This window comes from Hylobates moloch, unplaced genomic scaffold, assembly GCF_009828535.3.
Source record: "Hylobates moloch isolate HMO894 unplaced genomic scaffold, HMol_V3 SCAFFOLD_6, whole genome shotgun sequence".
NCBI classification, from domain to species: domain Eukaryota; kingdom Metazoa; phylum Chordata; class Mammalia; order Primates; family Hylobatidae; genus Hylobates; species Hylobates moloch.
The window spans coordinates 82,010,019-82,034,710 of record NW_026652281.1 but is presented as its reverse complement, the minus strand read 5'-3'; the positions used below and the strand labels follow the sequence as shown (position 1 = coordinate 82,034,710).

Here is a 24,692-nt window from a genome sequence, read left to right as displayed (position 1 = left end):
TTTTAGTAGAGACGGGGTTTCACCAAGTTCGACAGGCTGGTCTCAAACTCCTGACATCAGGTGATCCACCTGCCTCGGCCTCCCAAAGTTCTGGGATTACAGAGGCGTGAGCCACCGTGCCCGGCCTTTATTTTATTATTTTGTTTATTTTTGAGACAGGATCTCACTCTGTCACCCAGGCTGGTGTGCAGTGGTGCGATCATGGCTCACTGCAGTCTAGACCTCCTGGGCTCAAGTAATCCTCCTGGCTCAGCCTCCAGAGTAGTTGTGACTACAGGCACGTAACACCAGGCCTGGCTAAATTTTTTTAATTTTTCGTGGAGACAGGTTCTCAATATGTTGCCCAGGCTAGTCTCGAACTCCTGAGCTCAAGCAATCTTCACATCTTCACCTCCCAAAATGCTGAGATTTCAGGTGTGAGCCACCATGCCTGGCCTGCCACCTCTTAAATATGCTTGTTTCACCCAAATTCTTGGGTTTGCTTCTGGGAGAACCCAAACTTCCAGGAACACATCCCATAAATTATCCTTACATATATGCAAAAATGACATATATTTGATTTATTAACTCAGCATTGATACAATAACAAGAGATTGAAAATAATATTTCAAAAGAAGACTGGTTAAATACATTATGGTACACTCACACAATGGAATACTATGCAGTGGTATAAAAGCATGAAAAAGTAATTTATGTCTTAATATGAACCAATGTCTGAGAAATAGTGAAAAAAAGCAAGATACAGACCAATATAAAGTATGCTACCATTTGTGTAAAAAAGCTTGTGTGTGTGTGTGTGTATGTGTGGTGTGTGTGTGTGCACACGTGCATACATTTGCACATCACGTGGAATCTGTCTGAAGGAAACATCAAAACACAATCTTGACTACCTTTAAGGAGGTGACTTGAATATCTGGAAAGGGAGACTTTTCACTGTACACTCTTGAATGCCTTGTGATTTTTGTGCCACAGACAGGCTTATCCATCCAAAAAATTAAAGTCACATTGAAATAATAAATGAATCCATAAAGGAAGATTCATCATTCCTCAGTGGGCATCTTTATTGGGCATCAGCACTGGTGTGGAGGAGGCTCCTGGTTCCACCCACAGCTTCTCACGGAGTCTCCATCCAAGCTGTGCAGGCTCCAGCAGGCCGCAGGCTCGCAGGCAACGAGAAGTACCACTCCCTTCAGTGGAGAGGAGCTGCTGCGTTTCCCTCTGTGTTCGCCCACAGGATTGACCGTCCCCTCTCCCGGAGGAAAACCCAGCAGCGGCTTCACCCACGCACAAGGGAGCCCAGGCAGTTCCCTTCTGCCGGAGAGGCTGCGCTGCCGGCACCTACCCACACGCCAGAGACATCTGAGTCAGACACGTGAGCCATACGCCCCTGAGCACACACATGCACTCACACACATGCACAAAGTGGCGCACATGCACACACTTACACACACTTGCACACACATGGACACACGCACACACACTTGGACACATACTTGCACACACACCATGGACGCGCGAGTGCACATGCACGCACACGCACACACGTGCACACATTTGCACACAGACGCACACACTCACACACATGCACATACACCCTTGCACACACACATATGGAAGCCCAAACCCCTCCTGTCTGGGGGAGACTTCGCTGTCCGGCGTGTCCAGCAGCCTGGGGGCTGCGTGTGGTCTGGGCAGAGTCCTGCTGGCCACGGAGAGGCAGCTCGGTCGGGAAGGAGCCGCTACTGGGGTTCGGCCCCCGGGGGACCCCCTTCACTCATCATGTCCTTGTACTGCCGCTTGAAGAAGCCAAGCTGCGGGGCAGAGGAGGGCAGTGAGAGCGACAGCAGCCAGGGAGCGGGCGGCTCCGCAGACCAGGGGGAGAGGGCGGAGACAGAAGGGACCCAGGAGGGCGGGGCGGGAGGGGAGTGACATCCGCGTCAGGGCCTGGAGAGAAACAGAAACTGCAACAAGGAGGGCGACTCGTTCTCAGCGCGCCCCGCGCATGAACCCGGCCACCCTCCCTAAGAGACTGAGGCGCAGAGAGGCTTCCGGACTCGCCCCAGTCACACAGCTGCCGGGGAAACCGAGGCACGGAGCTGCAGCGCGAGGCCCGAGAGGAGGAAGGGAGGGGGTGGGGGAGCGGCGGGGAGCACCTTGTACAGCGCGGCGGTGATGACAGCCAGGAGCATCAGCCCCCCGACAGAGCTGCCCACGATGAGCGGCAGGGGGTTGGGGACTTCGAAGGGCTCCACTTTGGTCTCCGTCTGGGGGAGAAAGGAGGGGCGTCAGGGGAGACCACTCCGGATTTCTGGGGGTTCCCCATTCACACCGTGTGCACCCCTGAATCAAGTGGGGAACCCCTCCTCATGTGCCCCAGAACCCCAGCCCTCAGTCCTCCTCCCCCACCTCTTCTCCCTCCTCTCCCTCCTCCGTTTCTCTGTCCTCTATCTCTATCTCTTTCTGCCTCTGTCTCTCTATCTCCATCTCTCACTGTCTCTGTCTCTGTCGCGCTCTGTATCTCTTTATCTCTCTGTCTCTCTCCATCTCTCACTGTCTCTGTTTCTATCTCTATCTCTCTCTCCTTTGTGTCTGTCTCTGTATCTGTTTCTCCCTCTGTCTCTATCTCTCTGTCTCTCTCTCCTTACGTCTCTCTATCTCTCTGTCTCTCTCTCCCTCTCTCTTTGTGTCTCTCTCCTCCCCCAGAAATCTCCACAAGCCCAGCCCCTCTCCCTGCAATAGTTCCTCAGCGCCCAAGACAGGTACCTGGGCCCTCACAAACGCCCCCTGTCCCGGCAGCAGGGTGAACGTGGAATCGTTAAACAAGATCTCAGCTGTGCTCACGACCAGGAGGTGGTTATGCGAGGTCTGTGGAAGAGAGCGTGTGGGCACTGCACCTGGGCCCTGAGCACCACTCCTGTGCCCGGCGAAGCCTCAGGACCCCACACACCTTGATGTACCAGTCAAACGAGAGGTTGCCTTTGAGGGTAGCATTGAATTCTTCCTGGATGCCAAAGAACGGGAAGTCACACTGGATTCTCTGGCAGACAGCGATGGCGCAGTTCTGGGGAACGCAGGAGGGGAGGCGACGGGTAAGGAAGCCGAAGGCAGAGAACCCCCCTCCCCGTTTGCTCAGAGACCATACAGGTTCCAGCAGGGAAGCGCGCTGGGTCTCTGTGTGGCCCTGGGGCTGACTTAGCTTCTCACCACCACGGGGGCCTTCCGAAGCTCAGCCAGAAAGTCGGAGTGAAGGGGCAAGCGCTCCTTGGTGTGGCACGTACTCGAGAGGTTCTGAGGAAAGAGACGCACTGAGAAGGGGCAAAGATGAAGGCACCAGGGCCCGTCTCTCAGGAGGTGAGATGGCCTGGGTCCAGGAGAGGGGCGGAGCGGCTCCAAAACCCACCAGCATTAACAGAGGTGAGAGGAAGGCGCAGGGCCGTGCAGGAGTCACAGGGCCGAGCTCCACTCACCTCAGGGAAGGTGATCTGGGGGCGGTCCCATATGATCGCCTGGTTCAGCCGGACGGGCACCAAGAACACCAGGCTGATGGGGAGGCTCCTCTGCCCCAGGTTGCTGACCTGCACCGGGGAGGGCGGGGTCAGGGCTCTGGCCTTCCTCCCCCACCAGCCTGGAGAATCAGCCTCCCCTCCCCACGGGGCAGGCCATAGGCCCGGGCATCCTGCCCCTTCCTGTTTGAGAGACTGGAGTGTACACCTAATACGCATTCCAGTGCCATACGGCCTGGTCTCCAGTCCTAGCTCCCCACTCACTCGGTGGGAGACCTCTGGCATGTTCTGTAAACCTCTCTGAACCTCAGTTTCTTCATCTGTAAACTGGGGATCATGACAGTGCCCCACAGAGTCGTTAAGAAGGTAACACAAGATAATTACGTGCGTGCATGTCACATACATACGTGCGTGTATGTGTGCATACTGAGTGATAGCAGCGTGGAACCAAGCCTGGCACACCACAGGCGCCTTGCGCACATTTCCCATCCCTGTTTCTGCATTTTCCTCCCCAGCCTCCTTCTCAGGACCCAGACGTCCCAGCTCCCCACCTGATACTGATGCTGCATGACCTGACTGGTATTCTCTGAGGCCGTGAAGCTGAGATATTTAGTGGAGACCTCATGGCTGAAGGGAGAAAAAAGGGACAGGAGGTGACAAAACATGAGGGGTGCCCTGGGAGGGTGTCTCAGGCTAAGTGTGTAAGGAGCGAACAGGCACATGGGTAATGGGTATGAAGGCCTGGGGGGTGGAGATGGGGGGGGGTGCAGGGGAAGCAATGTGTGCTGGACACACAGTGCGTGCTCATTTGGACCACTCACACACACGTGCACAAATGCACGCCCGTGAGCACATACGCACATGCACATAGGCCCTCAGACACACACACACACAAATACACACCCATGCACACATACATGCACATAGATCCTCAGACACACACACGCACACACACTCATGCACACATACATGCATATAGACCCTCACACACACACGCACAAATACACACCCATGCACACATGCATGCACATAGATCCTCAGACACACACACATGCACAAATACACACCCATGTGCACACACATGCACATAGACCCTCAGACATACGCACAAATACACACCCATGCACACATACATGCACATAGATCCTCATACACACACGTGCACACACACCCATGCACACACATGCACATAGATCCTCACACACACATGCACACACACCCATGCAGACACACATGCACATAGATCCTCACACACACCCATGCATAAATACACACCCATGCACACACACACATGCACATAGATCCTCACACACACATGCACAAATACCCATGCACAAGGATCCTCACACTCACACATGCACAAATACACACCCATGCACACACACACATATAGATCACACTCACATGCACAAATACATGCCCATGCACACATACACACATGCAGATAGATCCTCAGACACATACATGCACAAATACACATCCATGCACACAAGCATGCACATAGATCACACACACACACATGCTCAAATACACACCCATGCACACATACATGCACACAGATCCTCAGACTCACACACACACACAAACATGCACAGACTCATGCACACAGATACACAATCAGCCATGTCCAGCCCAGAAGTGGAGGCTCCGCTAAAGTCCTGGAAGCCAGCACCTGGTGACCACCATGTAGACAGCGTATTTCACCGGCAGCTCCAGTTGGAATTCTGTTTTGTTGGTTCTGGGCATGTTGTTCTCACTGGAGGGAAAGAAAGAGCTCCAGCGGGCTCTTGAGAACTGACAGTTAGTCTTTCCTCCTCCCTCTCCCTCACTCCCTGCCTCCAGTCAGCCACCAAGTTCTGTTATCTCTGCATCTGAAACCCCACTGTTCTCCAACCCCTGCCCCCAGCTAGCCCAGGCCCATCCCTCTCCACCTGGATGTCTGCAACCACCTTCTTCTAACTGGTCCCCTGAATTCACACCTGCTCCCACCTCAATCGCCAGCCCTCCTGAAGAGTGATCGTTCTAACATGCAAATATGATTATGTCACTCCCAGAGGCGAAACTGCAAATCCCAAACAACACCTGTCAGTCATTTTGGGATATGGCCTGTATCTAACCACCACCAACTCCTTCAACCCTGCATTTCATGCTGAGGCCACTCTTAAACACACCCTGATCTTCCCATTCCTGGTATCTGCTTCCTGCCTTCTGTCTTCATGCCCACCCTCAGTTCGTGCCTTTGCTTTGTCTAAATATACTTTCTTTTTTTTCCCTTTTTATTATTATTATTATTATTATTTTGAGACTGGGTCTCACTCTGTTGCCCAGGCTGGAGTGCAGTGGCACAATCTCAGCTCACTGCAGCCTCAATCTTCCAGGCTCAAGCAATTCTCGTGCCTCAGCCTCCTGAGTAGCTGGGATTACAGGCATGCACCACCATGCCTGGCTAATTTTTGTATTTTTTTTGTAGAAACAGGTTATTGATATGTTGTCTAGGCTGATTTTGAACTCCTGGGTTAGAGCAATTGTTTTGCCTCAGCCTCCCAAAGTGCTGGGATCACAGGCTCGAGCCACCACGCCCAGCTCCTAAATATATTTTCTTTAGGAATCTTCTCTGAATGCCAAACTCCCAAGAACACTGGCCATCCCCCACCTAATCTTGCATCTCATACTGGATTTGAGATGCAAGATTAATGGCTAGTTTTCTTGTCTGTCTTTGCCACCACATTATCATCTCCGAGAGGGCAGGAACCACCATCGTCTGATCCACCACCATCCCACCAGCACTCGGCACAAGGCCCAGCACATGGTGGGTGGTCAGTGAGTGTTTGCTGAGTGAACGAATGAGTTGAAGGGAGAACCAGTGGGCAAAGGGCAAAGGCCCACCATGGGCCAGGGGCTGGGGCCTCAGACGGGCAACTGCCTGCGGAAGCCTGGCAGCAGAGAGCACCTGGTCACTTTGGCCTTGAGGAGCAGTTTGTTTCCAAGGGAAGCCTTAGAGTCCACATCAAACGTGATATTAAAGGTGACCTGGAGTGGGAGAAAGGAGAGACAATGTAGAAATAGGAGAGAAGAAATAACCCAAATGCCCGTCATCTGATTAACGGAGACATGAAATATGGCCCATCCATACAACAGGATATTGTTCACCAAATAAAAAGCAATGAAAGCCGGGTGCGGTGGCTCACACCTGTAATCCCAGCACTTTGGGAAGCTGAGGCAGGTGGATCACCTGAGGTCAGGAGTTCGAGACCAGTCTGGCCAACATGGCAAAAACCCGTATCTACTAAAAATACAAAAATTAGCTGGGTGTGGTGGCAGGCGCATGTAACCCCAGCTACTTGGGAGAGTGAGGCACAAGAATCGCTTAAACCTGGGAGGCGGAGGTTGCAGTGAGCCAAGATTGCACCACTGCACTTCAGCCTGGGCGACGAAGTGAGACTCCGTCTCAAAAAAATATATAAAAAATTTAAAAACTTTTTTTTAAAGTAATGAGGTACTGACATGTACTATGACATGAATGATCCTTGCTAAGTCTTTGCTTAATATTATGCTAGCGAAAGGATCACATATGGGATTATTTCATTTATATGAAATGTCCAGAATAGACAAATCTATAGACACAAAGTAGATTAGTGGTTGCGTAAGGCTGGGGCATATGGGAGGATTGGGCTGAGGGCCAATGGGAATAGAGGCTCTTTGTGAGGTAATGAAGATGTTCCAAAATGGATCATGATGATGGATGCAAGACCCTGTGAATTCACTCAAAGCCACTGAACTGTATACTTTATTTTATTTTATTTCATTTTATTTATTTTAGAGACAGGGTCTCACTCTGTCACCCAGGCTAGAGTGCAGTGGTGTGATCACAGCTTGCTGCAGCCTCAACCTCCCAGGCTCAGACGATCCTCCCACCCTAGCCTCCCGAGTAGCTGGGACTACAGGTGTGCACCACCACGCCCAGCTAATTTTTACATTTTTTGTAGAGACAGAGTCTGCCATGTCACCCAGGCTGGTTTCAAACTCTCAGGCTCAAGCGATCCTCCTGCCTCGACCTCCTAAAGTGCTATGATTACAAGCATGAGCCACTGTGCCGGGCTTGAAATGTATGCTTTAAATAGGTGAATTGGATGGTATGTGAATTATATCTCAATAAAGCTGTTTTGTACAAAAAGGAACCACTACTAAAGAAGAGAAGAAGAAAAGAATCCCCAAAGACATCAAAGAGAAAAGGAGAGGAGGAGCCAGGAGTTCTGACCTCTGAGTTTTCCGGGAAGATGGGGTGGTTTATGCTGCAGTTGGTGCTCTTCAAGGCCCCAGACACTTCGGTGGAGGAGGCAGACTCACAGGCCAGGCGCCAGGATCGCTGTGAGCGCTGGTTCTGGAAGGCAGGGGAGGCAAAGGCGGTGATATCCACCTCCAGCCATGAGGATGGGGAAGCAAAGGTCAGATAGAGCCTGAGAAGGGTGTGGCTACCTGGAGCTTGGACACCTTCCGGTAGGACAGGCCAAGTGGGAAGAAGAATGTGACCTGTGTCCTGTAGGAGTCCTCACCATCATTTCTCACAGTCACTGTCACGTTGAACTCCCGGGGCCCACCCACCACGAGGCAGTCCAGGCTGTGGGAAGAAGACAGGCCGGGGGATGGGGCGCTGGGCTTCCCTGTGGCAAGCCTGCTCCGGCAGAACAGAGACGCAGGTACTTGATGAGAGACAACAGTAGAGGGGCAGCCACACCGGACCTTATAGCCCAGGAACACCCGGCTCCCTTGGGGGCCAGGAGGAGAACAGAGCGGGTCATGGTACGGGTTCTTCTCTGGAGGAGGTGAGGAAGAAAGGAAACTCACCTCATGAAACTGAAGGTGATGCTGAGGTCATCCTGGCAGATGTTGTCCTTGCCACAATTCTTCTCAAAGGGAAACTTTTAAAAAATAAATATGATCAAATGAAAGGAAAGGAAATAACCAAGTATTGTGAAATTAAACAATAAAATCAAATGTTGAAGTAAAATTAGATGCAATCAAATAAAATGAGTTTCAACCACCTTGGTCTCTGGTCTCTTCCACACCCCCACAGGACCCCAACTCCGGACTCACCAAGGCTGTGAAGAGTCTCTGAGCATCCTCAGCCAGCACTGGCCGGAGGTTCCCGAAAGCAGACAAGGGCGTCCCCACCAGAGAGAAGTTCAGATGCAGCACAATGGGTCTCACTGGGTCCTCGACGCAATTCTAAGAGATAGCCGGGATTTGGGGATCTGCCTTCCTTAGCTCCCCAAGCCCACTCCATGCTTGGAGGACCCAGTGGTCTGGCCACTAGCCTGCTCACCGGCAACTGTAGTTTCAGGGTCTCACAAGTCTGGGTCAGCCCCAAGACCTGTGTCCCTCTGCGCGTGTTGTTCTTTGTCTCACTGAAGACAGCGCGGGAATGTGTGCGGCCGGAGTCCAGAGCCAGGTCATAAGTCACAACACTCTGGATCTGCCCTGAAGGGACAGGGTGGCACAGCGGTGAGGGGCCTGAGCCTCGGAGCTCAGCAGATGGGAGTTTGAGGCCCAGCTCCTCTGCTTCTCAGCTATGCGACTTGGGGTATGTTATCTGACCTCTCTGAGTCTCCTTTCTTTCTTTCCTTGCTCCCTTCCTTCCTTTTTTCCTTTCCTTTCCTTCCTTCCTTTTCTTCCTTTCCTTCCTTTCCTTCCTTCCCTTCTTCCTTCCTTTCCTTCCTTCCCTTCTTCCTTCCTTTCTTTTTATTTTTTATTTTCTTTTTTGAGACAGAATCTCGCTCTGTTGCCCAGGCTGGAGTGCAGTGGTGCAATCTCAGCTCGCTGCAACCTCTGCCTCCCAGGTTCAAGCCTTTCTCCTGCCTCAGCCTCCCGAGTATGTGGGATTACAGGCACATACCACCACGTCCTGCTAATTTTTGTATTTTTAGTAGAGATGGGGTTTCACCATGTTGGCCAGGCTGGTCTCGAACTAATCCACCTGCCTCAGCCCCCCAAAGCGCTGGGATAAAAGGCGTGAGCCACTGCACCTGGCCTCCGTTCTTTATTTTTAAAGTGAGGATAATAATGATAATAATGATACCCTCCCAATGGTAAAAAGGAAATGAGATAGTGCTTATCAAATATTTAGCACAGTGTTTTTTATACAGTAAGTGCTCAACAAATGGTAGCTATTCTGTTACTCACTAAAAAATTTATTGTAGTTTTCTGACTACTTTAAATTTTTTTCTCTTTGTCTTTGGTCTTCAGCAGTTTGATTAAAATGTACATTGATATAATGTCCTTCATATTTATCCTGCTTTGATTTTGTAAAGAATCTTGATGTCTTTCATCAGTTTGGGGAATTTTTTTTTTTTTTTGAAATGGAGTTTTGCACTTGTCACCCAGGCTGGAGTGCAATGGGGTGATCTCAGCTCACTGCAACCTCCGCCTCCCAGGTTCAAGCAATTCTCTTGCTTCAGCCTCCTGAGTAGCTGGGATTATAGATGCATACCACCACACCTGCTAATTTTGTATTTTTAGTAGAGATGGGGTTTCACCATGTTGGCCAGGCTGGTCTCAAACCCTGACCTCAGGTGATCCACCTGCCTCGGCCTCCCAAAGTGCTGGGATTACAGGCATGAGCCACCGTGACTGGCCAGTTTGGGGAAATTCTTTAACTACTGCATCTTTCCTATTCCATCCTATTCCATCTTTCCTATTCTGTCTTTCCTATTCCATCTTTCCTATTTTCTTTCTCTCTCTCTCTCTCTCTCCTCCCCCACCACCACTTTCTGTAATTCCAATTACATGTTTGTTAGATCTTTCACCATATCTCACACATCTCTTATGATGTTTTTATGTATTTTTCATTCTTTTTATCACATATTTATCCAGATACTTTCAAATGACTTGTCTTCTTGTTCACTAATTCTCTGTTCTGCTTCTAATCTGCTATAAATCTATTTACTGAATTCTTCATTTCAGTCATTGCAATTTTTGGTTCTAGAGTTTCCATTTGACTCTATTTTATGAATTCCAGGTTTTTGCTGAAGTTCTCATCCTTTCCCTTTTTTGTTGAAGACATTAATTATAGTTACCTTTTAAAAATTCCTATCCAATCACTCTAATTTCTGAATCACCTGTGAGTCTATTTCTATTGTGTATTGTTTCTCTTGGTTGCTAGTCAGTTGTCTCAATGGAAAGACCAAAGTATTTACCAAGGCCTCTCAAATCTCTGTCTCCCCAGCACTGAGGAGCTGCTGAATTCTCTGATCAGCTCTTTGGCTTTTCAGTTGCTGTTTTTTACTGGGTTTCTTGGAGTACTGACCTACGCGTTAGTGTCTCAGGAGTCAGCCAAAGAGTAGAGGGGGACTTCTATGTAGGTTTGAGGGTACCTCTCCTTCAATTCCCTACTCTCTAACATTTTGCTCTTAATTTCTAGCCATGCTGGCTGCTCTCATATCTGGAATGCTATCTCCTCAGCACAGGAAAACTGTGCCTAGAAAGGTACTCATTTTTTAGGGATGGGTCTTGCTATGTTGCCCAGGCTGGCCTCAACCTCCTGGGCTCAAGTGATCCTCCCACCTCAGCCTCTCAAGTAGCTGAGACTACAAGAACATGCCATCATGCCCAGCTAATAATTTTACCTTTAAAGAGGATACAATTCTTTCTAGTACTGTCATTACTACAGACAGTTATTCCTAGTGCTGTCACTACTAGAGACAGTTATTCTTAGTACTGTCATTACTATTCTCCCACCCCAAACCCAGTTCTACTCTTTGAGAATAGGAACAAGGGAAGAAGTCACTGGTGATAAAATGCATATGTGAGTGCTTTGTAAATCTCTGTTCAGCTTCATCAATTCAATCTCCCCAAATAGGTTTTCTCTCCATTAATTAAAAAACAAAAACATCGTTCGTTCATAGGCATGGGGCCTTCAGTTCTCTGGAGAACTGAGGGAGTAAGGAAGTGCCACATGCTCACCTCTTTAGGGAGGTCCACTGGACTTCCCTACCCAGCAGGGCAATAGCCTGCTCACTCAGGTAAGGCTTGGAGAAGGTTGTCAGAGCCTGTGAGAACTCAGCTCAGGACAGCCAGAAGGCTGGGCAGAGTGGGTTGCAGCACCCGTTCACGTCCTCGGTCATTTAACCTCTTGAGACTCACCCACCAAGCCTCACCTTCTGTTAGCCGATCCCGTGTGCTCTTCTGGACATGGAGGCAGACTCTGACCTCCCCGGCTTCCTTGCCTTTCACCACCTGATCATTACACTCAAATACATTCCTTGCCACTTCCCTGGGATTGAACTCCATGATTGCCTTGACTCTCAGTACTGGCTGGGACCTGCAGGGACACCAGAAAACCATCAGGGACCTTCAAACAAGAAACATTCCTTCAAGGGAGAATGTCTGGTTGACTCCAAAAGGCATTCTCACCTGAGCAGCAGCACATGCCCCTGGGCTCCTACAGTCAGGTCCACCAGTCCATCCATTGTGAGGTCCTGGCCCCCACTCAGCGACTGACCAAAATACTGGAGCCTGGGAGAGAGCTTGGAGCCTGCTATCCGCTGAGGGTAAAAAAGAGGTGGAGAGAGAAGGGGGTAGGAAAGACAGGAGATGTATAACTCAGTCATCCAGCATGGCCCAGACAGAGGTTCTCTAAGCTCTACTCAAGTCTCATCTCTTGCAACTAACCAAGGAACTAGGACAGCTTAGAACTTATCAAGGAATTATTCACCTTTCGACCACAACCTCAAGAGGATACCTACAATATCTTTTTTAAAAAAACTTTTAAAATAAAAACGGGGTCTCACTTTGTGGCCCAGGCTGGTCTTGAACTCCTGGGCTCAAGCAATTCTGTCCTATCAGCCTCTCAGGTGCTAGGATTATAGGTGTGAGCCACCACGCCCAACCCCAAGTTTCTATTAATTACCTGCATTTCCCTGGGTACAGAGAAAAGTAAAAGTATATTATTTGGCTCAGCTGAATTTCATTTACATAGTCAGAATAACGCAAACACTGAATGTTGATCTAACCAAAATGATCACATAAACATGAGTGAAGGAGGGGTAAAAGAGTGCTACTATGTGGCAAAAGGAAAACTGAAAAAGAGATCAATCTCTGCCTTCCATGGTGGGAAGTCAGTGGTAAAACAACAATCAAAAAGTAGCAAAATTATTATTATGTAATTTGAACAAATAGAGAATTGAAGGAGCTGAAAGTGGTTCCCTCAGAGCAAGGGAAATGAAGCCAAAACCATAGTGCATGTGGAAATTGTTGTTTTTTTACAGTGAGCTTTTTGGAACTATTTTGACTCTTTAAAGTATGTGCAAGAGTAATATTGAAAAAAATGACAGCCAAATAATAAATTTTAAAGAAATTTTAAAAGTGATTTTGTCATGTCCTTAATGCCAGTGAATTGGACACTTTTAATTATGGTATAAAAGTTATAAGAGAAAGATATTAAAAATAACTATAGCTAAAATTATGTTACTGGATACACAATATAAATAACTGTAAATTGTGAATCAATAACATAAAACGTGTAGTGGGGAATAAAAGTAAAGAGTGCATGTGATTTAAGTTCAGTTGTTATCAGCTTAAAATAGACCATGATAATTATGAGATGTTTTGTGGAAACCACAAAGAAAATACCTTTAGAAGTTATATACACAAAAAAAGGGCCAGGCGCGGTGGCTCAAACCTGTAATCCCAGCACTCTGGGAGGCCGAAGCGGGCGGATCACGAGGTCAGGAGATCGAGACCATCCTGGCTAACATGGTGAAACCCCATCTCTACTAAAAACACAAAAAAATTAGCCGGCAGAGGTGGTGGGCACCTGTAGTCCCAGCTACTCGGAAGGCTGAGGCAGGAGAATGGCCTGAACCCGGGAGGCGGAGCTTGCAATGAGCCAAGATCGCGCCACTGAACTCCAGCCTGGGCGACAGAGTGAGACTCCATCTCAAAAAAAAAAAGTACAAAAAGAGAACAGAATGAAAGCATATTAATATAAAAATTAACAACAATAAAACAAAAAGGAAGACAGCAAGAGAAGAAAAGAGGGACAAAAGACCTACATGACGGCCGGGCGCAGTGGCTCACGCTTGTAATCCCAGCACTTTGGGACGCCGAGGCGGGCGGATCACGAGGTCAGGAGATCGAGACCACAGTGAAACCCCGCCTCTACTAAAAAATACAAAAAATTAGCCGGGTATGGTGGCGGGCGCCTGTAGTCCCAGCTACTCGGAGAGGCTGAGGCAGGAGAATGGCGTGAACCCGGGAGGCGGAGCTTGCAGTGAGCCGAGATCGCGCCACTGCACTCCAGCCTGGGCGACAGAGCGAGACTCCGTCTCAAAAAAAAAAAAAAAGACCTACATGACTAACAGAAAACAATTAACAAAATGGCAGTAGTAAATCCTTCTCTATCAATAATTACTTTAAATGTAAACAGAAGTAAACTCTCAAAACAGAGTGGTAGAATTAATAAAAATACAAAATCCAATTATATGCTATCTACAAGATACCCACTTTGTATTTACTGACACATAGGCTAAAAGTAAAGGAGTAGAAAATGCTATTCCATGAAAATGGTAACCAAAAGAGAGCAGGATGACATGCTAATATCAGACAAAATAGACTTAAGTCAAAAAAACAAATAAGGATATTATATAATGATGAAATGGCCATTTCACCAGGAGTTACAACAATTAATTATATACACACCCATCAGACATCTAAATATATAAAGCTAATAATGACAGAACTGAAGGGAGAAATAAACAGCAATTCAATAGTAAGAAACTTCAAAATCCTACTTTCAATAGCAAATAGAACAACTAGACAAAAAAAACAAGAGAGAATGGACCAAATGGACTTAACAGACATATACAAAATACACGAGCCAACTACTGCAGATTATAAATTCTTCTCAAGTGCACATGGACCATTCCCCAGGACAGATCACATGTTAGGTCACAAAACAAGTCAACAAATTTAAAATGATTTAAATTATATCAAGAATCTTTTCCAGCCACAATGGAATGAAACTAAAAATCAATACCAGAAGAAAAACTGGAAAAAACATACATATGTAAAAATTAAACAATACACCCTTGAACAACTAATGGATAAAAAAAGAAATTAGAAAATAACATGAGATAAATGAAAATAAAAACGCAATATACCAAACTTAATGGGAGGCAGCAAAAGCAGTACTAAAGGGAAGTTCAGAGTGATAGACACCTAATTTTAAAACAAAGAAAAATTTCAATTACAAAACCTAACTTTACACCTCAAGAAACGAGAAATAAAAGAACAAACTAAACCTAAAGTTAGTAGAAGGAAGAAAATAATAAAGATTACAGAAAAATAAATCAAATAGAGAATAGAAAAAAAATCAATGAAATTAAGTTGATTTTTCAAAAAGATAGAATTGACAAGCTTTGGCCAGGTGCGGTGGCTCACGTCTGCAATCCCAGCACTTTGGGATGTCGAGGCAAGTGGATCACCTGAGATGAGGAGTTCAAAACCAGCCTGGCCAACGTGGTGAAACCCTGTCTCTACTAAAAATAAGAAAATCAACCAGGTGTGGTGGCACATGCTTGTAATGCCAGCTACTCAGGAGCCTGAGGCAGGAGAATCACTTGAACCCAGGAGGTGGCGAATGCAGTGAGCTGTGATCATGCCACTGCACTCCAGCCTGGGCAACAGAGTGAGATTCCGTCTCAAAAAAAAAAAAAAAAGAACTGACAAGCTTTTAGGTAGATCAAGGAAAAAGGGAGAAAAAAACAGAAACAACGGATAAGTAAAATTATAAATGAAAGAACATACAACTGATGCCATAGCAATAAACAGGATCATAAGAGACTACTATGAACAATTATTTGTTAACAAACTTGATAACCTTGAAGGAATGGATAAATTCCTAGAAATATACAACCTACCAAGCCTGAATCATAAGGCAATAGAAAGTTTAAACAGATCTATAATGAGTAAGGAAATTGAATCAGTAATCAAAGACCTCCTAACAAAGAAAAGCCCAGGACCTGATGGCTTCTCAGGCAAATTCTACCAACCAAACATTTAAATAAGAATTAATATGAATTCTTCTCAAACTCATCCAAAAAATTGAAGAGGAGGGAATACTTCCAAACTTATTGTATGAGGCAAGCACTATCCTGACACTAAATCCCAACAAACACACCACAAGAAAAGATCACTACATGCCAATTTTCCTATTGAACATAGATCCAAAATCCTAAATAAAATACTAGCAAACTGAATTCAATAGCACAAAAGGATCACACACCATGACCATGTGGGCTTTATTCCTGGCATGTAAGGATGGCTCAACATATGCAAATCAATAAATGTGATGCACCACATTAACAGAATAAGGAATAAAAATAACATGATCATATCAATAAGAAAAGAAAGCATTTAATAAAATTAAACATCTGTCTTAGCTTATTTGGTATAACAAATAACATAGACTGGATGGGTTATAAGCAATAGAAATTTATTTCTCATAGTTCTGAAGACTTGTGACATCCAAAATCAAGGGGCAAGCAGATTCAATATCTGGTGAGAGCCTACTTTCTGGTTCATAGGCAACCATCATTTTGTCTAATCCTATTAATGAGGGCCACATGCTCATGACCTAAACACCTTCCAAAGGGCCCATCTACAAATACCATTACACAAAGAATTAGACTTCAACATATGAATCTGGGGAGGACACAAACATTCAGGCCACAGGAGTAGCCACTCATGATTAAAACCCTCAACAAGATCTTTGGTAGCTTCCCCTTCCTTCCTTCCTTCCTTCCTTCCTTCCTTCCTTCCTTTCCTTTCCTTTCCCCTCTGTGGCCCAGGCTGGAATCTAGTCGGCTCACTGCAGACCCCCTGCCTCCGCTCCCCTCATTCTCCTGCCCCAGCCTGCGGGCTGCCAGGGATTGCCGGCGCGTGCCACCACCGCTGCCTGCTTTTTCTCCTTTGGCTGGAGGCGCGGTTTCGCCATGTTGGCCAGGCTGGTCTGCAGCTCCTGACCCCGAGTGCTCTGCCCGCCTCGGCCTCCCGAGGTGCTGGGACTGCAGACGGAGTCTCGCTCACTCGGTGCTCGGTGTTGCCAGGGCTGGAGTGCGGTGGCGTGGTCTTGGCTCGCTGCAGCCTCCGCCTCCCAGCCGCCTGCCTTGGCCTCCCAGGGTGCTGGGATTGCAGCCCCTGCCCGGCCGCCGCCCTGTCTGGGAGGTGGGGAGCGTCTCTGCCCGGCCGCCCCATCTGGGAAGTGAGAAGCGCCTCTGCCCGGCCACCCATCGTCTGGGAAGCGAGGAGCGCCTCCTGGGAAGCGAGGAGCGCCTCTGCCCGGCCACCCATCGTCTGGGAAGTGAGGAGCGCCTCTGCCCGGCCGCCCCGTCCGGGAAGTGAGGAGCGCCTCTGCCCAGCCGCCCCGTCTGGGAAGAAGTGAGGAGCGCCTCTGCCCGGCCGCCCCGTCTGGGAAGAAGTGAGGAGCGCCTCTGCCTGGCCACCCATCATCTGGGAAGAAGTGAGAAGCGCCTCTGCCCGGCCACCCATTGTCTGGGAAGTGAGGAGCGCCTCTGCCCGGCCGCCCCGTCTGGGAAGTAAGGAGCGCCTCTGCCCGGCCACCCCATCTGGGAAGTGAGGAGCGCCTCTGCCCGGCAGCCCCGTCTGGGAAGTGAGGAGTGCCTCTGCCCGGCCACCCATCGTCTGGGAAGTGAGGAGCACCTCTGCCCAGCCACCCATAGTCTGGGAAGTGAGAAGCACCTCTGCCCGGCTGCCCCGTCTGGGATGTGGGGAGCACCTCTGCCCGACCGCCCCATCTGGGAGGTCTACCACGGAGGCCAGAAGCAATGTGAGGGCTGGACGTGGTGGCTCACGCCTGTAGTCCCGGCGCTCTGGGAGGCCGAGGCGGGTTGATCACTTCAGGCTAGGAATTCGAGACCAGCCTGGCCAACATGGCAAAACATATGAGAAATACAACAGACAAACCAACCGACCAACCCAGCGACAACAAAACAGGTCTACCCTGGAGTCATACTCTAATTTTTTCTATTTTCCTCCCTTTCTGATCCTTTATCCCACTTTCTTTTTCTTCCTCTTCCTTCTCCTTCTTCTTTGTCAAATAGAGGATTGAGTTATTATCATTGATCCATACAAAGTCCCTCTCTCATTCATTTTCTTTAATTCCCACTCCCCATTTCTATTCCCCGTCTTCCCATGTGCAACCTTCCTAATATGTTTGATACGCATCTTTTTGTTTGTATGTATTTTTAGAAAATGTTTATTGTTTTGTGTGCAAAAAAAATTAATAAAAAATAAATAAATAAAAACCCTCAACAAACTAGAAATACAGAGAAATTACATCAACATGATAAAGAACATTAAAAAAGCATCTAGTTAACATCATACCGAGTGGTGAAAAATTGGTTTTACCACTAAAATTAGGAACAAGGCAAGGATGCCCACACTCACCACCTCTATTCAACACAGTACTGAAAGCCCTAGCCAGAGCAATTGGGCAAGAAAAAGATAAGAAATGCATCCAAGTTAGAAATAAAGAAAAAAAATTGTCCCTGTTTGCAATTGACATGATCTTATATATGAGAAACTTGTTATAAATACTCTACAAAAAAGTTATCAAATTTAATAAACAAATTTAGTAAAGTTGTGGAATACAAAATGAACATACAAAAATCATTTGTGTTTCTATACACTAACAACAAACTATCTGAAAAAGAAATTAAGCCCATTTACAATGGCATCAAAAAATAAAATGCTTACAAGTTAATTTAACCAAGAAGGTGAAAAATATGCACACTAAAACTATAAAACATTAATGAAAGAAAGTTAAGACAAAAATCAATGGAAAGATATCCCATATTATGGATTGAAAGAATATTTTTTAAAGGTCCATACTACTCAAAGTGATCTATAGAGTCAATGTAATTCCTACCAAAATCCCAATGGCATTTCTTACAGAAATAGAAAAAACAATACTAAAATTAATATGAAGTCACAAAAGACCTCAAATATCCAAGACAATCTTGAGCATAAACAACAAACGTAGAGGTATCACACTATCTGACGTCAAAATACACTACAAAGGTATAGTCAGCAAAACAGCATGACACTGGCATAAAAACAGAGACATTGACCAATGGAACAGAATACAGAGCTCAGAAATCAACCCATGCATTTACAATCAACTAATTTTCTTTTCTTTTTTTTTTTTTCGAGACGGAGTCTTGCTCTGTCACCCAGGCTGGAGTGCAGTGGCACAATCTAGGCTCACTGCAACCTCTTCCTCCCAGGTTCACCCATTCTCCTGCCTCAGCATCCCAAGTAGCTGTGACTACAGGTGCCTGCCACCATGCCTGGCTAATTTTTTTTGTATTTTTAGTAGAGACGGGGTCTCACCATGTTAGCCAGGATGGTCTTGATTTTCTGACCTCGTGATCTGCCCGCCTCAGCCTTCCAAAGTGCTGGGATTACAGGCGTGAGCCACCGCGCCCAGCCAACAATCAACTAATTTTCAACAAAGGTGCCAAGGGCATACAATGGGGAAAGGACAGTCTTTTTAACAAATGGTATTAAAAACACTGGATATCCACAGGCAGAAGAATGAAACTGAGCTTTTATCTCAAACCAAATACAAAAATCAAAAGTGTTGGGCCAGGTGCAGTGGCTCACGCCTGTAATCTCAGCATTTTAGGAGACTGAGGCAGGTGGATTACCTTAGATCAGGAGTTCAAGACCAGCCTGGCCAACATGGTGAAACCCCGTCTCTATTAAATAGACAAAAAATTAGCCAGGCATGGTGGCAGAGGCCTGTAATCCCAGCTACTTGGGAGACTGAGGCAGGAGAATCACTTGGACCCGGGAGGCGGAGGCTGCAGTGAGCTGAGATCGTGCCACTGCACTCCAGCCTGGGCAATAGAGCGAGACTCCATCTAAAATAAAATAAAATTTAACAATTAAAAAGTGAGTTAAAGGCTTAAATGTAAGATCTAACACTATAAACTATTAGAAGGAAACATAGAGGGAAAGCTTCATGACATTGGTCTGGGCAATGATTTTTTTATATGGTCCTGAAAGCACAAGCAACAAAAACAAAAACAGACAAATGGAATTGCATCAAACTAAAAAGCTTCTGCACAATAAAGGAATAATTAACAGAGTGAAGAGACAACCTACAGACTGGGAGAAAATATTTGCAAACCACACAACTGATAAATGGTTAATATCCATAACACATAAAGAACTCAATAACAAGAGAATAAATAACCCAATTTAAAAATGGGCAAAGAGGGCCAGGTTTGGTGACTCACACCTGTAATCCCAGCACTTTGGGAGGCTGAGGCAGGTGAATCACTTGAGATCAGGAGTTTGAGACCAGCCTGGCCAACATGGTGAAATGCCATTTCTACTAAAAATACAAAAATTAGCTGGGTGTGGTGGTGGGCACCTGTAATCCCAGCTACTCAGGAGGCTGAGGCAGGAGAATCACCTGAACCCAGAGGCAGAGGTTGCAGTGAACCAAGTTCATGCCACTGCACTCCAGCCTGGGTGACAGACTGAGACTCCATCTCAAAAAAAAAAAAAAAAAAAAAAAAAAAAACTGCCCCGTACTACCACAGGAGGACCAGCCTAACCATTTGCTGCAAAAGTTGGCTGTAGTCAATCTTGTGAAAACTACTTTAAATTTCATATGCAGCCAAAAAAGAGCCCATATAGCCAAGACAATCCTAAGCAAAAGAACAAAGCTGGAGACATCACACTACCTGACTTCAAACTATACTACAAGGCTACAGTAACCAAAACAGCACGGTACTGATACCAAAACAGATATATAGACCAATGAAACAAAACAGAGGCCTCAGAAATAACACCACACATCTACAACCATCTGATCTTCAACAAACCTGACAAAAACAAGAAATGGGGAAAGGATTCCCTATTTAATAAATGGTTCTGGGAAAACTGGCTAGCCATATGCAGAAAAACTGAAACTAGATTCCTTCTTTACACCTTATACAAAAATTAACTCAAGATGGATTAAAGACTTAAATGTAAAATCTACAACCATAAAAACCCTAGAATAAAACCTAGGCAATACCATTCAGGGCATAGGCATGGGTAAAATCTTTCTTACTAAAACACCAAAAGCAACTGCAACAAAAGCCAAAATTGACAAATGGGATCTAATTAAACTAAAGAGCTTCTGCACAGCAAAAGAAACTATCATCAGAGTGAACAGGCAACCTACAGAATGAGAGAACATTTTTGCAATATATCCATCTGACAAAGGTCTAATATCCAGAATCTACAAGGAACATAAACAAATTTACAATAAAAAAAACAAACAACCCCATCAAAAAATGGACAAAGGATATGAACAGACACTTCTCAAAAGAAGACATTTATGCGGCCAATAAACATATGAAAAAAAACTCATCATCACTGATCATTAGAGAAATGCAAATCAAAACCACAATGAGATACCATCTCACGCCAGTTAAAATGATGATCATTAAAAAGTCAGGAAACAACAGATGCTGGAGAGGATGTGGAGAAATAGGAATGCTTTTACACTGTTAGTGGGAGTGTAAATCAGTTCAACCATTGTAGAAGACAGTGTGGTGATTCCTCAAGGATCTAAAACCAGAAATACCATTTGACCCAGCAATCCCATTACTGGGTATATACCCAAAGGATTATAAATCATTCTACTATAAAGACACATGCACATGTATGTTTATTGAAGCACTATTTACAATAGCAAAGACTTGGAACCAACCCAAATGCCCATCAATGATAGACTGTATAAAGAAAATGTGGCACATATACACCATGGAATACTATGCAGCCATAAAAGAGAATGAGTTCATATCCTCTGCAGGGACATAGATGAAACTGGAAACCATCATTCTCAGCAAACTAACAGAGGAACAGAAAACCAAACACCACATACTCTCACTCATAAATGGGAGTTGAACAATGAGAACACATGGACACAGGGAGGGGAACATCACTGGAGCCTTTTGAGGGGTAGGGATCAAGGGGGAGGGAGAGCATTAGGACAAATACCTAATACATGTGAGGCTTAAAACCTAGACGACGGGTTGATGGGTGCAGCAAACCACCATGGCACTTGTATACCTAGATAACAAACCTGCAAGTTCTGCACATGTATCAAGGAACTTAATGTATAATTTTTTTTTTTTTGAGATGGAGTCTCGATCTTTTGCCAGGCTGGCGTGCAGTGGTGCAGTCTTGGCTCACTGCAACCTCCGCCTCCTGAGTTCAAGCAATTCTCCTGCTGCAGCCTCCCAAGTAGCAGGGATTACAGGCACGCGCCACCAAGCCCAGCTAATTTTTGTATTTTTAGTAGAGATGGGGTTTCACCATGTTGGCCAGGCTGGTCTTGAACTCCTGACCTCGTGATCCACCTGCCTCGGCCTCCCAAAGTGCTGGGATTACAAGCATGAGCCACCGTTCCTGGCCCAATGTATAATTTAAAAAAGAAAAAATAAATAAAAACATGAAGATTTAAAAAAAAAAAAAAAAAAGACTGCCCCCTATTACCACAGGAGAACCAGCCTAAGCATTCGCTACAAAAGATGGCTATAATCGATCTTGTGAAAGCATTACTGAAGAGATCAAGATCTCTGGGAATGAACACTAAAGATGTTCTGAATAAATTATAGTCCGGCTGAGTGCAACGGCTCACACCAGTAGTCCCAGCACTTTGGGAGGCCAAGGTGGGAAGATTACTTGAGCCCAGGAGTTGGAGACCAGCCTGGGAAACATAGAGAGATCCTATCACTACAAAAGAAATTTAAAAATTAGCCAGGCATAGTGGCATACACCTACAGTCAAAGACACTCAGGAGGCTGAGGCAGGAGGATCACATGAGCCTGGGAGGTCAAGGCTGCAGTGAGCCATGATTGCACCACTTCATTCCAGCCTGCGTGACACACCAAGACCCTGTCTCAAAAATAATAATAATAAATAATAAATACAGTTTAATCCAGTGGCATTTTAGTGTCTTTTTTGAAAACAAAAATTACATATAATGTTACATTCTTGCATGTTCTTTGTTGATAGCATTGATTGATCCATTGGATTTCTTTTCTTTTTTTTCTTTTTTTTTTATTATTATACTTTAAGTTTTAGGGTACATGTGCACAACGTGCAGGTTTGTTACATATGTATACATGTGCCATGTTGGTGTGCTGCACCCATTAACTCGTCATTTAGCATTAGGTATATCACCTAATGCTATCCCTCCCCCCTCCCCCCACCCCACAACAGTCCCCGGTGTGTGATGTTCCCCTTCCTGTGTCCATGTGTTCTCATTGTTCAATTCCCACCTATGAGTGAGAACATGCAGTGTTTGGTTTTTTCTCCTTGAAATAGTTTGCTGAGAGTGATGGTTTCCAGCTTCATCCATGTCCCTACAAAGGACATGAACTCATCCTTTTTTGTGGCTATGTAGTATTCCATGGTGTATATGTGCCACATTTTCTTAATCCAGTCTATCATTGTTGGACATTTGGGTTGGTTCCAAGTCTTTGCTATTGTGAATAGTGCCACAATAAACATACGTGTGCATGTGTCTTCATGGCAGCATGATTTATAATCCTTTGGGTATATACTCAGTAATGGGATGGCTGGGTCAAATGGTATTTCTAGTTCTAGGTCCTTGAGGAATCACCACATTGTCTTCCACAATGGTTGAACTAGTTTATAGTTCCACCAACAGTGTAAAAGTGTTCCTATTTCTCCACATCCTCTTCACCTGTTGTTTCCTGACTTTTTAATGATCACCATTCTAACTGGTGTGAGACAGTATCTCATTGTGGTTTTGATTTGCATTTCTCTGATGGCCAGTGATGATGAGCATTTTTTCATGTGTTTTTTGGCTGCATAAATGTCTTCTTTTGAGAAGTGTCTGTTCATATCTTTCTCCCACTTTTTGATGGGATTGTTTGTTTTTTTCTTATAAATTTGTTTGAGTTCATTGTAGATTCTGGATATCAGCCATTTGTCAGATGAGTAGGTTGCAAAAATTTTCTCCCATTCTGTAAGTTGCCTGTTCACTCTGATGGTGGTTTCTTTTGCTGTGCAGAAGCTCTTTAGTTTAATTAGATCCCATTTGTCAATTTTGGCTTTTGTTGCCATTGCTTTTGGTGTCTTAGACATGAAGTCCTTACCCATGCCTATGTCCTGAATGGTATTGCCTAGGTTTTCTTCTAGGGTTTTTATGGTTTTAGGTCTAACATGTAAGTCTTTAATCCATCTTGAATTAATTTTCGTATAAGGTGTAAGGAAGGGATCCAGTTTCAGCTTTCTACATATGGCTAGCTAGTTTTCCTAGCACCATTTATTAAATAGGGAATCCTTTCGCCATTTCTTCTTTTTGTCAGGTTTGTCAAAGATCAGACAGTTGTAGATATGCAGCATTATTTCTGAGGGCTCTGTTCTGTTCCATTGGTCTATATCTCCTGCAGCTGAGGGTCCTGACTGTTAGAAGGAAAACTAACAAACAGAAAGGACATCCACACCAAAAACCCATCTGTACGTCACCGTCATCAAAGACCAAAGGTAGATAAAACCACAAAGATGGGGAAAAAACAGAGCAGAAAAACCAGAAACTCTAAAAATCAGAGCGCCTCTCCTCCTACAAAGGAACCCAGCTCCTCACCAGCAACGGAACAAAGCTGGCCAGAGAATCACTTTGACGAGTTGAGAGAGGAAGGCTTCAGAAGATCAAACTACTCTGAGCTAAAGGAGGAAGTTCGAACCAATGGCAAAGAAGTTAAAACTTTGAAAAAAAATTAGACGAATGGATAACTAGAATAATCAATGCAGAGAAGTCCTTAAAGGACCTGATGGAGCTGAAAACCATGGCACGAGAACTATGTGATGAATGCACAAGCCTCAGTAATCAATGCGATCAACTGGAGGAAAGAGTATCAGCGATGGAAGACGAAATGAATGAAATGAAGCGTGAAGAGAAGTTTAGAGAAAAAAGAATAAAAAGAAACGAACAAAGCCTCCAAGAAATATGGGACTATGTGAAAAGACCAAATCTACATCTCATTGGTGTACCTGAAAGTGACGGGGAGAACGGAACCAAGTTGGAAAGCACTCTGCAGGATATTATCCAGGAGAACTTCCCCAATCTAGCAAGGC

General features: G+C 45.6%; 1 protein-coding gene across 1 annotated transcript in view; it reads right to left on the bottom strand.

The window, feature by feature from the left end:
- Positions 1–627: 627 nt before the first annotated feature.
- ITGAM (integrin subunit alpha M) overlaps positions 628–24,692 on the bottom strand; it is a 45,798-nt gene continuing 21,733 nt past the window's right edge. The window contains exons 13-28 of the mRNA XM_032156027.2: positions 11,913–12,043; positions 11,657–11,820; positions 8,827–8,981; positions 8,598–8,729; positions 8,349–8,422; positions 7,980–8,121; positions 7,762–7,884; positions 6,454–6,533; positions 5,176–5,259; positions 4,055–4,130; positions 3,468–3,575; positions 3,205–3,288; positions 2,948–3,061; positions 2,764–2,865; positions 2,154–2,264; positions 628–1,811 (exon numbers count right to left, since the gene is read on the bottom strand). Of these exons, the coding sequence (XP_032011918.1) occupies positions 1,740–1,811; positions 2,154–2,264; positions 2,764–2,865; positions 2,948–3,061; positions 3,205–3,288; positions 3,468–3,575; positions 4,055–4,130; positions 5,176–5,259; positions 6,454–6,533; positions 7,762–7,884; positions 7,980–8,121; positions 8,349–8,422; positions 8,598–8,729; positions 8,827–8,981; positions 11,657–11,820; positions 11,913–12,043 (1,752 nt within the window). The 3' untranslated portion in view covers positions 628–1,739. The remainder of the gene's footprint in view (positions 1,812–2,153; positions 2,265–2,763; positions 2,866–2,947; positions 3,062–3,204; positions 3,289–3,467; positions 3,576–4,054; positions 4,131–5,175; positions 5,260–6,453; positions 6,534–7,761; positions 7,885–7,979; positions 8,122–8,348; positions 8,423–8,597; positions 8,730–8,826; positions 8,982–11,656; positions 11,821–11,912; positions 12,044–24,692) is intronic.